Below are 14,647 nucleotides of genomic sequence, written 5' to 3' on the forward strand. Positions count from 1 at the left end.
GAGCCTGAACAAAGGCTTGAACATCTGGCACAGCGGCCAGCTTTTTGTGAAGTAACACAGACAAGGCAGAAATCTGTCCCTTCAGGGAACTTGCAGATAATCCTTTTTCCAATCCTTCTTGAAGGAAGGATAGAATCCTAGGAATCTTAACCTTGTCCCAAGGGAATCCTTTAGATTCACACCAACAGATATATTTTTTCCAAATTTTGTGGTAAATCTTTCTAGTTACAGGCTTTCTGGCCTGAACAAGAGTATCGATAACAGAATCTGAGAACCCTCGCTTCGATAAGATCAAGCGTTCAATCTCCAAGCAGTCAGCTGGAGTGAAACCAGATTCGGATGTTCGAACGGACCCTGAACAAGAAGGTCTCGTCTCAAAGGTAGCTTCCAAGGAGGAGCCGATGACATATTCACCAGATCTGCATACCAAGTCCTGCGTGGCCACGCAGGAGCTATCAAGATCACCGACGCCCTCTCCTGATTGATCCTGGCTACCAGCCTGGGGATGAGAGGAAACGGCGGGAACACATAAGCTAGTTTGAAGGTCCAAGGTGCTACTAGTGCATCCACTAGAGCCGCCTTGGGATCCCTGGATCTGGACCCGTAGCAAGGAACTTTGAAGTTCTGACGAGAGGCCATCAGATCCATGTCTGGAATGCCCCACAGCTGAGTGACTTGGGCAAAGATTTCCGGATGGAGTTCCCACTCCCCCGGATGCAATGTCTGACGACTCAGAAAATCCGCTTCCCAATTTTCCACTCCTGGGATGTGGATAGCAGACAGGTGGCAGGAGTGAGACTCCGCCCATAGAATGATTTTGGTCACTTCTTCCATCGCCAGGGAACTCCTTGTTGCCCCCTGATGGTTGATGTACGCAACAGTTGTCATGTTGTCTGATTGAAACCGTATGAACTTGGCCCTCGCTAGCTGAGGCCAAGCCTTGAGAGCATTGAATATCGCTCTCAGTTCCAGAATATTTATCGGTAGAAGAGATTCTTCCCGAGACCAAAGACCCTGAGCTTTCAGGGATCCCCAGACCGCGCCCCAGCCCATCAGACTGGCGTCGGTCGTGACAATGACCCACTCTGGTCTGCGGAATGTCATCCCTCGTGACAGGTTGTCCAGGGACAGCCACCAACGGAGTGAGTCTCTGGTCTTCTGATTTACTTGTAATGGTCTTAGATGAATGCGTGCAAAAGGAACTATGTCCATTGCCGCTACCATCAACCCGATCACTTCCATGCACTGAGCTATGGAAGGAAGAGGAACGGAATGAAGTATCCGACAAGAGTCTAGAAGTTTTGTTTTTCTGGCCTCTGTCAGAAAAATCCTCATTTCTAAGGAGTCTATTATTGTTCCCAAGAAGGGAACCCTTGTTGACGGAGATAGAGAACTCTTTTCCACGTTCACTTTCCATCCGTGAGATCTGAGAAAGGCCAGGACAATGTCCGTGTGAGCCTTTGCTTGAGGAAGGGACGACGCTTGAATCAGAATGTCGTCCAAGTAAGGTACTACAGCAATGCCCCTTGGTCTTAGCACAGCTAGAAGGGACCCTAGTACCTTTGTGAAAATCCTTGGAGCAGTGGCTAATCCGAAAGGAAGCGCCACGAACTGGTAATGTTTGTCCAGGAATGCGAACCTCAGGAACCGATGATGTTCCTTGTGGATAGGAATATGTAGATACGCATCCTTTAAATCCACCGTGGTCAAGAATTGACCTTCCTGGATGGAAGGAAGAATAGTTCGAATGGTTTCCATCTTGAACGATGGAACCTTGAGAAACTTGTTTAAGATCTTGAGATCTAAGATTGGTCTGAACGTTCCCTCTTTTTTGGGAACTATAAACAGATTGGAGTAGAACCCCATCCCTTGTTCTCTTAATGGAACGGGATGAATCACTCCCATTTTTAACAGGTCTTCTACACAATGTAAGAATGCCTGTCTTTTTATGTGGTCTGAAGACAACTGAGACCTGTGGAACCTCCCCCTTGGGGGAAGTCCCTTGAATTCCAGAAGATAACCTTGGGAGACTATTTCTAGCGCCCAAGGATCCAGAACATCTCTTGCCCAAGCCTGAGCGAAGAGAGAGAGTCTGCCCCCCACCAGATCCGGTCCCGGATCGGGGGCCAACATTTCATGCTGTCTTGGTAGCAGTGGCAGGTTTCTTGGCCTGCTTTCCCTTGTTCCAGCCTTGCATTGGTCTCCAAGCTGGCTTGGCTTGAGAAGTATTACCCTCTTGCTTAGAGGACGTAGCACCTTGGGCTGGTCCGTTTCTACGAAAGGGACGAAAATTAGGTTTATTTTTTGCCTTGAAAGGCCGATCCTGAGGAAGGGCGTGGCCCTTACCCCCAGTGATATCCGAGATAATCTCTTTCAAGTCAGGGCCAAACAGCGTTTTCCCCTTGAAAGGAATGTTAAGTAGCTTGTTCTTGGAAGACGCATCAGCCGACCAAGATTTCAACCAAAGCGCTCTGCGCGCCACAATAGCAAACCCAGAATTCTTAGCCGCTAACCTAGCCAATTGCAAAGTGGCGTCTAGGGTGAAAGAATTAGCCAATTTGAGAGCATTGATTCTGTCCATAATCTCCTCATAAGGAGGAGAATCACTGTCGACCGCCTTTATCAGCTCATCGAACCAGAAACATGCGGCTGTAGCGACAGGGACAATGCATGAAATTGGTTGTAGAAGGTAACCCTGCTGAACAAACATCTTTTTAAGCAAACCTTCTAATTTTTTATCCATAGGATCTTTGAAAGCACAACTATCCTCTATGGGTATAGTGGTGCGTTTGTTTAAAGTGGAAACCGCTCCCTCGACCTTGGGGACTGTCTGCCATAAGTCCTTTCTGGGGTCGACCATAGGAAACAATTTTTTAAATATGGGGGGAGGGACGAAAGGAATACCGGGCCTTTCCCATTCTTTATTAACAATGTCCGCCACCCGCTTGGGTATAGGAAAAGCTTCTGGGAGCCCCGGCACCTCTAGGAACTTGTCCATTTTACATAGTTTCTCTGGGATGACCAACTTGTCACAATCATCCAGAGTGGATAATACCTCCTTAAGCAGAATGCGGAGATGTTCCAACTTAAATTTAAAAGCAATCACATCAGGTTCAGCTTGTTGAGAAATGTGCCCTGAATCAGTAATTTCTCCCTCAGACAAAACCTCCCTGGCCCCATCAGACTGAGTTAGAGGCCCTTCAGAAATATTAATATCAGCGTCGTCATGCTCTTCAGTATCTAAAACAGAGCAGTCGCGCTTACGCTGATAAGTGTTCATTTTGGCTAAAATGTTTTTGACAGAATTATCCATTACAGCCGTTAATTGTTGCATAGTAAGGAGTATTGGCGCGCTAGATGTACTAGGGGCCTCCTGAGTGGGCAAGACTCGTGTAGACGAAGGAGGGAATGATGCAGTACCATGCTTACTCCCCTCACTTGAGGAATCATCTTGGGCATCATTGTCATTGTCACATAAATCACATTTATTTAAATGAATAGGAATTCAGGCTTCCCCACATTCAGAACACAGTCTATCTGGTAGTTCAGACATGTTAAACAGGCATAAACTTGATAACAAAGTACAAAAAACGTTTTAAAATAGAACCGTTACTGTCACTTTAAATTTTAAACTGAACTCACTTTTTTACTGCAAATGCGAAAAAACATGAAGGAATTGTTTCACCACAGTGTCTTAAAGCCTTAAAAGTATTGCACACCAAATTTGGAAGCTTTAACCCTTAAAATAACGGAACCGGAGCCGTTTTGAACTTTAACCCCTTTACAGTCCCTGGTATCTGCTTTGCTGAGACCCAACCAAGCCCCAAGGGGAATACGATACCAAATGACGCCTTCAGAAAGTCTTTTCTAAGTATCCGAGCTCCTCTCACATGCGACTGCATGCCATGCCTCTCAAAAACAAGTGCGCAACACCGGCGCGAAAATGAGGCTCTGCCTATGCTTTGGGAAAGCCCCTAAAGAATAAGGTGTCTAAAACAGTGCCTGCCAATATTATTATATCAAAATACCCAGATAAAATGATTCCTCAAGGCTAAATATGTGTTAATAATCAATCGATTTAGCCCAAAAAAAAGTCTACAGTCTTAATAAGCCCTTTTTGAAGCCCTTATTTACAATCGTAATAAACATGGCTTACCGGATCCCATAGGGAAAATGACAGCTTCCAGCATTACATCGTCTTGTTAGAATGTGTCATACCTCAAGCAGCAAGAGACTGCTCACTGTTCCCCCAACTGAAGTTAATTGCTCTCAACAGTCCTGTGTGGAACAGCCATGGATTTTAGTGACGGTTGCTAAAATCATTTTCCTCATACAAACAGAAATCTTCATCTCTTTTCTGTTTCTGAGTAAATAGTACATACCAGCACTATTTCAAAATAACAAACTCTTGATTGAATAATAAAAACTACAGTTAAACACTAAAAAACTCTAAGCCATCTCCGTGGAGATGTTGCCTGTACAACGGCAAAGAGAATGACTGGGGTAGGCGGAGCCTAGGAGGGATCATGTGACCAGCTTTGCTGGGCTCTTTGCCATTTCCTGTTGGGGAAGAGAATATCCCACAAGTAAGGATGACGCCGTGGACCGGACACACCTATGTTGGAGAAAGTATCAAATTTGTAAAATTTTGTAAAAGTGTGCAGTGAAGACCAAGTCGCTGACCAACAGAAGCCTCGTTCTTGAAGGCCCATGTGGAAGCCACAGCCCTAGTAGAATGAGCTGTGATTCTTTCAGGAGGCTGCCGTCCGGCAGTCTCGTAAGCCAATCTGATGATGCTTTTAATCCAAAAAGAGAGAGAGGTAGAAGTTGCTTTTTGACCTCTCCTTTTACCAGAATAAACAACAAACAAAGAAGATGTTTGTCTAAAATCCTTTGTAGCATCTAAATAGAATTTTAGAGCACGAACTACATCCAAATTGTGCAACAAACGTTCCTTCTGTGAAACTGGATTCGGACACAAAGAAGGCACGACTATCTCCTGGTTAATGTTTTTGTTAGAAACAACTTTCGGAAGAAAACCAGGTTTAGTACGTAAAACCACCTTATCTGCATGGAACACCAGATAAGGAGGAGAACACTGCAGAGCAGATAATTCTGAAACTCTTCTAGCAGAAGAAATTGCAACCAAAAACAAAACTTTCCAAGATAATAATTTAATATCAACGGAATGTAAGGGTTCAAACGGAACCCCCTGAAGAACTGAAAGAACTAAATTGAGACTCCAAGGAGGAGTCAAATGTTTGTAAACAGGCTTGATTCTAACCAGAGCCTGAACAAAGGCTTGAACATCTGGCACAGCTGCCAGCTTTTTGTGAAGTAACACAGACAAGGCAGAAATCTGTCCCTTCAAAGAACTTGCAGATAATCCTTTCTCCAAACCTTCTTGAAGAAAGGATAGAATCTTAGGAATTTTTACCTTGTCCCAAGGGAATCCTTTAGATTCACACCAACAGATATATTTTTTCCATATTTTGTGGTAGATTTTTCTAGTTACAGGCTTTCTGGCCTGAACAAGAGTATCAATGACAGAATCTGAGAACCCTCGCTTTGATAAGATCAAGCGTTCAATCTCCAAGCAGTCAGTTGGAGTGAGACCAGATTCGGATGTTCGAACGGACCTTGAACAAGAAGGTCTCGTCTCAAAGGTAGCTTCCATGGTGGAGCCGATGACATATTCACCAGGTCTGCATACCAAGTCCTGCGTGGCCACGCAGGAGCTATCAAGATCACCGATGCCCTCTCCTGATTGATCCTGGCTACCAGCCTGGGGATGAGAGGAAACGGCGGGAATACATAAGCTAGTTTGAAGGTCCAAGGTGCTACTAGTGCATCTACTAGAGTCGCCTTGGGATCCCTGGATCTGGACCCGTAGCAAGGAACCTTGAAGTTCTGACGAGAGGCCATCAGATCCATGTCTGGAATGCCCCACAATTGAGTAATTTGGGCAAAGATTTCCGGATGGAGTTCCCACTCCCCCGGATGAAATGTCTGATTGAAACCGTATGAACTTGGCCTTTGCTAGCTGAGGCCAAGCCTTGAGAGCATTGAATATCGCTCTCAGTTCCAGAATATTTATCGGGAGAAGAGATTCTTCCTGAGACCAAAGACCCTGAGCTTTCAGGGGTCCCCAGACCGCGCCCCAGCCCACCAGACTGGCGTCGGTCGTGACAATGACCCACTCTGGTCTGCGGAAGCTCATCCCCTGTGACAGGTTGTCCAGGGACAGCCACCAACGGAGTGAATCTCTGGTCCTCTGATCTACTTGTATCGTCGGAGACAAGTCTGTATAGTCCCCATTCCACTGACTGAGCATGCACAGTTGTAATGGTCTTAGATGAATTCGCGCAAAAGGAACTATGTCCATTGCCGCTACCATCAAACCTATTACTTCCATGCACTGCGCTATGGAAGGAAGAGGAACAGAATGAAGTATTTGACAAGAGTTTAGAAGTTTTGATTTTCTGGCCTCTGTCAGAAAAATCCTCATTTCTAAGGAGTCTATTATTGTTCCCAAGAAGGGAACCCTTGTTGACGGAGATAGCGAACTTTTTTCTACGTTCACTTTCCACCCGTGAGATCTGAGAAAGGCCAGGACAATGTCCGTGTGAGCCTTTGCTTGTGGAAGGGACGACGCTTGAATCAGAATGTCGTCCAAGTAAGGTACTACTGCAATGCCCCTTGGTCTTAGCACCGCTAGAAGGGATCCTAGTACCTTTGTGAAAATTCTTGGAGCAGTGGCTAATCCGAACGGAAGTGCCACAAACTGGTAATGCTTGTCCAGGAATGCGAACCTTAGGAACCGATGATGTTCCTTGTGGATAGGAATATGTAGATACGCATCCTTTAAATCCACCGTGGTCATGAATTGACCTTCCTGGATGGAAGGAAGAATTGTTCGAATGGTTTCCATTTTGAACGATGGAACCTTGAGAAACTTGTTTAGGATCTTGAGATCTAAGATTGGTCTGAATGTTCCCTCTTTTTTGGGAACTACGAACAGATTGGAGTAGAACCCCATCCCTTGTTCTCCTAATGGAACAGGATGAATCACTCCCATTTTTAACAGGTCTTCTACACAATGTAAGAATGCCTGTTTTTTTATGAGGTCTGAAGACAATTGAGACCTGTGGAACCTCCCCCTTGGGGGAAGCCCCTTGAATTCCAGAAGATAACCTTGGGAGACTATTCTAGTGCCCAAGGATCCAGAACATCTCTTGCCCAAGCCTGAGCGAAGAGAGAGAGTCTGCCCCCCACCAGATCCGGTCCCGGATCGGGGGCCAACATCTCATGCTGTCTTGGTAGCAGTGGCAGGTTTCTTGGCCTGCTTTCCTTTGTTCCAGCCTTGCCTTGGCCTCCAGGCTGGCTTGGCTTGAGAAGTATTACCCTCTTGCTTAGAGGACGTAGCACTTGGGGCTGGTCCGTTTCTGCGAAAGGGACGAAAATTAGGTTTATTTTTGGCTTTGAAAGACATATCCTGAGGAAGGGCGTGGCCCTTGCCCCCAGTGATATCAGAGATAATCTCTTTCAAATCAGGGCCAAACAGCGTTTTCCCCTTGAAAGGAATGTTAAGCAATTTGTTCTTGGAAGACGCATCCGCTGACCAAGATTTTAGCCAAAGCGCTCTGCGCGCCACAATAGCAAAACCAGAATTTTTCGCCGCTAACCTAGCCAATTGCAAAGTGGCGTCTAGGGTGAAAGAATTAGCCAATTTGAGAGCATGAATTCTGTCCATAATCTCCTCATAAGAAGAAGAATTATTATTGAGCGCCTTTTCTAGTTCATCGAACCAGAAACACGCTGCTGTAGTGACAGGAACAATGCATGAAATTGGATGTAGAAGGTAACCTTGCTGAACAAACATCTTTTTAAGCAAACCCTCTAATTTTTTATCCATAGGATCTTTGAAAGCACAACTATCTTCTATGGGTATAGTGGTGCGTTTGTTTAGAGTAGAAACCGCCCCCTCGACCTTGGGGACTGTCTGCCATAAGTCCTTTCTGGGGTCGACCATAGGAAACAATTTCTTAAATATGGGGGGAGGGACGAAAGGTATACCGGGCCTTTCCCATTCTTTATTTACAATGTCCGCCACCCGCTTGGGTATAGGAAAAGCTTCTGGGGGCCCCGGGACCTCTAGGAACTTGTCCATTTTACATAATTTCTCTGGAATGACCAAATTCTCACAATCATCCAGAGTAGATAACACCTCCTTAAGCAGAGCGCGGAGATGTTCCAATTTAAATTTAAATGTAATCACATCAGGTTCAGCTTGTTGAGAAATTTTCCCTGAATCTGAAATTTCTCCCTCAGACAAAACCTCCCTGGCCCCCTCAGACTGGTGTAGGGGCACTTCAGAACCAATATCATCAGCGTCCTCATGCTCTTCAGTATTTTCTAAAACAGAGCAGTCGCGCTTTCGCTGATAAGTGGGCATTTTGGCTAAAAAGTTTTTGATAGAATTATCCATTACAGACGTTAATTGTTGCATAGTAAGGAGTATTGGCGCACTAGATGTACTAGGGGCCTCCTGTGTGGGCAAGACTGGCGTAGACGAAGGAGGGGATGATGCAGTACCATGCTTACTCCCCTCACTTGAGGAATCATCTTGGGCATCATTTTCTCTAAATTTTGTGTCACATAAATCACATCTATTTAAATGAGAAGGAACCTTGGCTTCCCCACATACAGAACACAGTCTATCTGGTAGTTCAGACATGTTAAACAGGCATAAACTTGATAACAAAGTACAAAAAACGTTTTAAAATAAAACCGTTACTGTCACTTTAAATTTTAAACTGAACACACTTTATTACTGCATATGTGAAAAAGTATGAAGGAATTGTTCAAAATTCACCAAAATTTCACCACAGTGTCTTAAAGCCTTAAAAGTATTTTACCACACCAAATTTGGAAGCTTTAACCCTTAAAATAACGGAACCGGAGCCGTTTTTATATTTAACCCCTTTACAGTCCCTGGTATCTGCTTTGCTGAGACCCAACCAAGCCCAAAGGGGAATACGATACCAAATGACGCCTTCAGAAAGTCTTTTCTATGTATCAGAGCTCCTCACACATGCATCTGCATGTCATGCTTCCCAAAAACAAGTGCGCAATAGAGGCGCGAAAATGAGACTCTGCCTATGATTAGGGAAAGCCCCTAGAGAATAAGGTGTCCAATACAGTGCCTGCCGGTTATTTTACATAGTTCCCAAGATTAAAATAATTCCTCAAGGCTATGGAGTATAAAATATGCTTATATATAAATCGTTTTAGCCCAGAAAATGTCTACAGTCTTAAAAGCCCTTGTGAAGCCCTTTTTTCTCTTCATGTAATAAAAATGGCTTACCGGATCCCATAGGGAAAATGACAGCTTCCAGCATTACATCGTCTTGTTAGAAATGTGTCATACCTCAAGCAGCAAAAGTCTGCTCCCTGTTTCCCCCAACTGAAGTTAATTCCTCTCAACAGTCCTGTGTGGAAACAGCCATCGATTTTAGTAACGGTTGCTAAAATCATTTTCCTCTTACAAACAGAAATCTTCATCTCTTTTCTGTTTCAGAGTAAATAGTACATACCAGCACTATTTTAAAATAACAAACTCTTGATTGAATAATAAAAACTACAGTTAAACACTAAAAAACTCTAAGCCATCTCCGTGGAGATGTTGCCTGTACAACGGCAAAGAGAATGACTGGGGAAGGCGGAGCCTAGGAGGGATCATGTGACCAGCTTTGCTGGGCTCTTTGCCATTTCCTGTTGGGGAGGAGAATATCCCACAAGTAAGGATGACGCCGTGGACCGGACACACCTATGTTGGAGAAATTGATTTGTAGGTGTGGTGAGGGGTGTATTTATAGGCATTTTGAGGTTTGGGAAACTTTGCCCCTCCTGGTAGGAATGCATATCCCATACGTCACAAGCTCATGGACTCTTGCTAATTACATGAAAGAAAAGGGGATGTTCTTGGTTCTGTACTGAAAAAGAGGAGGAACTTGTGTTAGATCTGGGAGCAGCGAGGGGGAGCTGCAGCGGATGATGTGTCACAAAAATACATTTTTAAAACATAAGGTTATAGTTTATGCAAAATTATATTTAAAAATATTTAAATAAAATAGAAATAAATAAATCTGTAACAAGTATTGGATTTTTGCTCATAGACTAAGCTTGGATGTGCCTTTAGTACCATACCAGCTACTAGAAAGTACTTCATTACTTAGATTTTAAATAATGTGCATTTTTAATAATACTTCATTTCAACTTTATGTCGCTAAAGGGATATGAAATTTAAAAATTTAACTTTTAAGGGACTATAGAGCATCTAATTTTAAGAGACATTTCAATTTCCTTCTACTGTAACATATACTTTGTTCTCATGGTATGTATGGTCGAAAAGAAAACCTAGGTAGGAGGCTGGGAGTTAGCTAGTAATTGGTGGCTGCACAAACATGCCTCTAGTCAATGGCTCACCAGATGTGTTCAGCTAGCTCCAAATAGTGGACTGCTGCTCTGGAGATGACTTTAACTATGTGTTTAACCCAGTTGTAATGGTTAAATACATAGTTATAAGGAATGGTGCAATAAGAAAATGGCTCTTTTTTTCAGCGCAATAAAAGTAAACATAATTTGATAATAAGATTACTTTTAAGGACACCGATTTCTAACAAGTTTTCTGCACAAATGCAAGCTAATTTAGAATAACAAAACAAAATAGTTCAGATTTGTGAAATATTGCTTCTGCCTGTAAGTTTTATATTTAAAGGGACATTGCAGTGCAAACTGTTCTGTAAGGAACATTCAAATTATTATAATTCTCTGGGATTTGCTTCTTGTGTACATTTATTTTCCTATCTCAGAAGCAGCCTTTTAACAGCAACTTAATTGCAAAATTGTTTTACAAATTATTTTTGGACTACACAACAATAGCTTGTGCTTGAATGTCCCTTTATGATGTATCAAAAATGAAATAAATATATACCTGTTGCATTTAGTCAAATATCAATTATATTCAAACAGTAAATGCAGATACTTACGGTTTTCCTCCAGGGATGCCAGTCAGATTTGGAGGTATTCCGGGAACTCTCATGTGATGATGTGGATCAAAACCCACCTGATGAAACAACAAAAAACAAAACAGAAATAACGCTAAAAAGTCTGCACATTTATAGAGTAGAGGTACTCAATGACACTGATCCATGGTTTAAAAAAAATAAAAAAATAAAGGAATACAGATACACAAAGAAAATATAAATATAAAACATAGTGGAGAGTTTTCTTTTTATTTCATAAACTGTTTAAGCTTTATGTCCCATATACCAAGTAAGGTCAAATATATAACAATAATAAAAAATAAAAATAAAAATTCAATTCATATCTATGCTCTAAATAATTTCTTTTACTTTCAAATTTTAAAAAATGCTGGATTATATTCACTATGTAGAAAAATAACATTCTACCAACTCAGGAAGTTTTCATTCCTATTCAAATGAAAACAGCATGTTATCTGAAGTAGTCTCATGCTGCTTTACAGCCTTTTGAGTCTGTTACAAAGGCCTTGGGACAGCAGAACTTCCTGTATGGGCTCTTCCAGAATAATGAATACATTTCAACACCACACAGCACAAAAAAGCAAATGTATACTATCAGCATGTTTTTACAATAACTCTTACCACTGGGGACCTTCCATAAGCAGCAGCGGCGGCAGCTGCAGCGGCTGCTGCACTCATCTGGGGGGAAATGTTGTGAAGACTGGCATAAGCCGCTCCTGGGCTTGTTAGCTCCCCATTCATCCCAGCATGTGGCACTATACCGAAAGGGGTAGGATAAGGGCAAGGAACTGCCATTGGTGTCCGAAGACCTGCAGCTGGAAGGCCCAAAATAAAAAAAAGTAGAGGTGAACGTTAAAAACATGAAGTTAACAAGCACTACCATTTAAAAGGTATCACAATATCTCATGTATAGCTGACAACATGAATTAGAATGGGCCTATTTAACATGAAAATAATTATGTTTACCAAGATGTAAATCTCTATCTTAGCACTGAATCTAAAGAAAAGTATAATGAATGACAATATCCCAATGCTGATTCTCATAAATTTACAGTGAGTACAAGATAAAGCAATGAGACTTAATAAAATTTAACATCTGAAATAACCAAATTCACTTTTTTTCCTGAAACAAATATCTGAATGTTTGGCAAACATTTGAAACTAGCTTAGAACAAATAAGCCAAAAACACACACACACACACACACACACATATATATACCTATATACATAAACACAAGAAAAAAATCACTGTAATATGACAGATTAAGTCACAGAATATCTGTGGGGGCTCCCTCTGCAGGACACACATACTCACTGCAACACATATAGTAGTGAGACAGTATAGCTTTCTTTTATTTTAAACTTTGTAATAAACCAAATAATAATAATAATAATAATAATAATAATAATAATAATAATAATAATAATAATAATAATAATAACAACAACAACAACAACAACAATGTAATAACTAAAACGGACAACTTAAAACCATCCTCTCTCAGCAAGGAAATAAATTTGGTTTGGAAGGAAACTGCACAAATTCACAGAGTGCTGTCAGGGTAAATTAGCCAAGCCCATTTATTTCTAAATGCTTTTAAAAGTTTAACTTGGAGGCCAAGGCTTTTACAAAATAAAACCAACTAGTTGATTCCTCAAGTATTCTTTAAGACTGAGCAAACCTCTTTCTTACTTAGTGCATCAACTCCTGGTGGCTTGCCAGGTACAGGCCTAAGTCCAGAAGAGTTACTGCCAGGGGTGGGTGCATCAGTCCGTGGAGTGGGTGTGTTTGACTTTGAAACAGGAGTTGTAGATTTTTCATTCTGCAAACAAATCACGGGGGGTATGATGGGTAAGAAAAGCATTGTTAAAAACGCATGGACAAACAGTCTGTTAACTACAAACATTTGTCCCAAATAATGAAAACATGCTAGAGTTACATCAGCAGTACAAGTTCCTAGTAAAAAAGGATCTTTAGTTGAATCAAAAGATACAATATGCTAAATGACTTGAAACCTCCCATATGTAAACAGTTTATTGACTTTATGGTTTACTCAACTGCAAACCTCAAACACTCACCCTGCTTAAGTCAACAGACCTAATGGAAGAGTCATAACAAATGTGCTTTCACAATCAAATCTTTCAAGTATCTATTCATAACATTGGTACAGCAGGACTAAGTAACCAAAAACACAGTGAATGGAAACACACCTGCGAGGTGTACTTAGTGGACATTAGAAATGACGGCTGCTTTAAACAAACACACATTTGAAGAAGATAGTTACTGCTACAGTCTACTTAATTAATTCTATTAATTATTAATACTATTAATAATAAATAATAATAGGAAATGTGCATAAAAGTACAGAAGAAATATCTGTAAGCATGATTTGTCTTTTGGATAGAAAAGAAGCTTGATAAATATTACTATGCAATGCATTTCAAACCTCTATGGCAGCCATGGAGTTACTAATCCATAATGCTGTATCACATTAACTGGCTTATTATGTTTAAATTACATTAAACACCTGTTGCTTTTGTGTAAAATTGTGCTTGACCCATAATCCCTAGAGAGGCAAAATAAAGGGAAATTCTGTAGTATGCAAATTAAAGGAACAGTAAACTGCACAGGTGTCAGCAGTGTAAACAGTGGATCTCAATGCAAGACTCGTAGCAGGTTAGGCCACGTGTGATATCACATATGAAGTTTGTATTACAGCACAAATAGCTAGTTTAGGCAATGTGAGACACATTAAAAACCTAGGTAACAGATTTTGCTTTTTGGTCTCTTCAAGGAGAGTGGAATAAAGTAAAAGTTATACAGAAAAACAAGGTGTTTAAGGTCTCTAACTATAATCATCAAATAAAAAAATGTCACCCATTTATTTATTCAACGAACAAACAAGATATAATACTTGTACTGTACAAAGTTCTCTGTTTAGATAAAGACAGAGGAAATTATCTGTAATGTTTTGTCATTACAGTTAAATACTGTTTATTGGCTAAGCCTCATCTCATGTTTCCAAAATAAACTAAAGTGAAGATCACCTTGCTAGAAGTTTACAGAAAACTGTTAAAAGGTAACATTAATTCTGGTCAAAAGCACATTTACTTACATTACTTATGTAATGTGTGAAGAGTCCCCAGTAATAATATGGGGGACCCCACAATGTTGGGGGGAAATTGATGACTTTTTTGTGCTGTTGAGAATACTAGGTCATCATAACTTACAGCACAGCAGAATTAACCATCAAGCAGCAAGATAAAGCTCTTGTTCCACTGTCACAGAATTAAATGCGTTATCATTGCCCTGCTCTTGTGCGGATTAGATGCAGATATCTGTTCTATTTCTCTATGAATTCTGGCATAAAAATACTGGAGTCGGTCACGTCACTTAGCATTAGTAGATGTAATGACCAGGTGTAAATTAAATTTGATTGTCTTTTTTATTGAATAATTTCTTAAATATAAATAAATGAAAACACATTTGGAAAGCTACAGAATATCTATAGAGGAGTTGCTTAGTTTAAACATTTATCCTAAGGAAAAGATTGTATAAACCTATAAGTCAGGTCAGGGT

At 41.1% G+C, this 14,647-nt stretch overlaps 1 protein-coding gene across 4 annotated transcripts in view; it reads right to left on the reverse strand.

Annotated features, from left to right (window-relative positions):
- LOC128649283 (transducin-like enhancer protein 4) overlaps nucleotides 1–14,647 on the reverse strand; it is a 304,153-nt gene that overhangs the window by 104,490 nt on the left and 185,016 nt on the right. For all 4 annotated transcript variants that reach the window (XM_053702473.1, XM_053702472.1, XM_053702474.1 and 1 more), the window contains 3 exons: nucleotides 12,761–12,890; nucleotides 11,688–11,881; nucleotides 11,052–11,128 (listed from right to left, as the gene is read on the reverse strand). In XM_053702473.1, the coding sequence (XP_053558448.1) occupies nucleotides 11,052–11,128; nucleotides 11,688–11,881; nucleotides 12,761–12,890 (401 nt within the window). The remainder of the gene's footprint in view (nucleotides 1–11,051; nucleotides 11,129–11,687; nucleotides 11,882–12,760; nucleotides 12,891–14,647) is intronic.

Source organism: Bombina bombina, chromosome 2 (assembly GCF_027579735.1).
Source record: "Bombina bombina isolate aBomBom1 chromosome 2, aBomBom1.pri, whole genome shotgun sequence".
NCBI classification, from domain to species: Eukaryota; Metazoa; Chordata; class Amphibia; order Anura; family Bombinatoridae; genus Bombina; species Bombina bombina.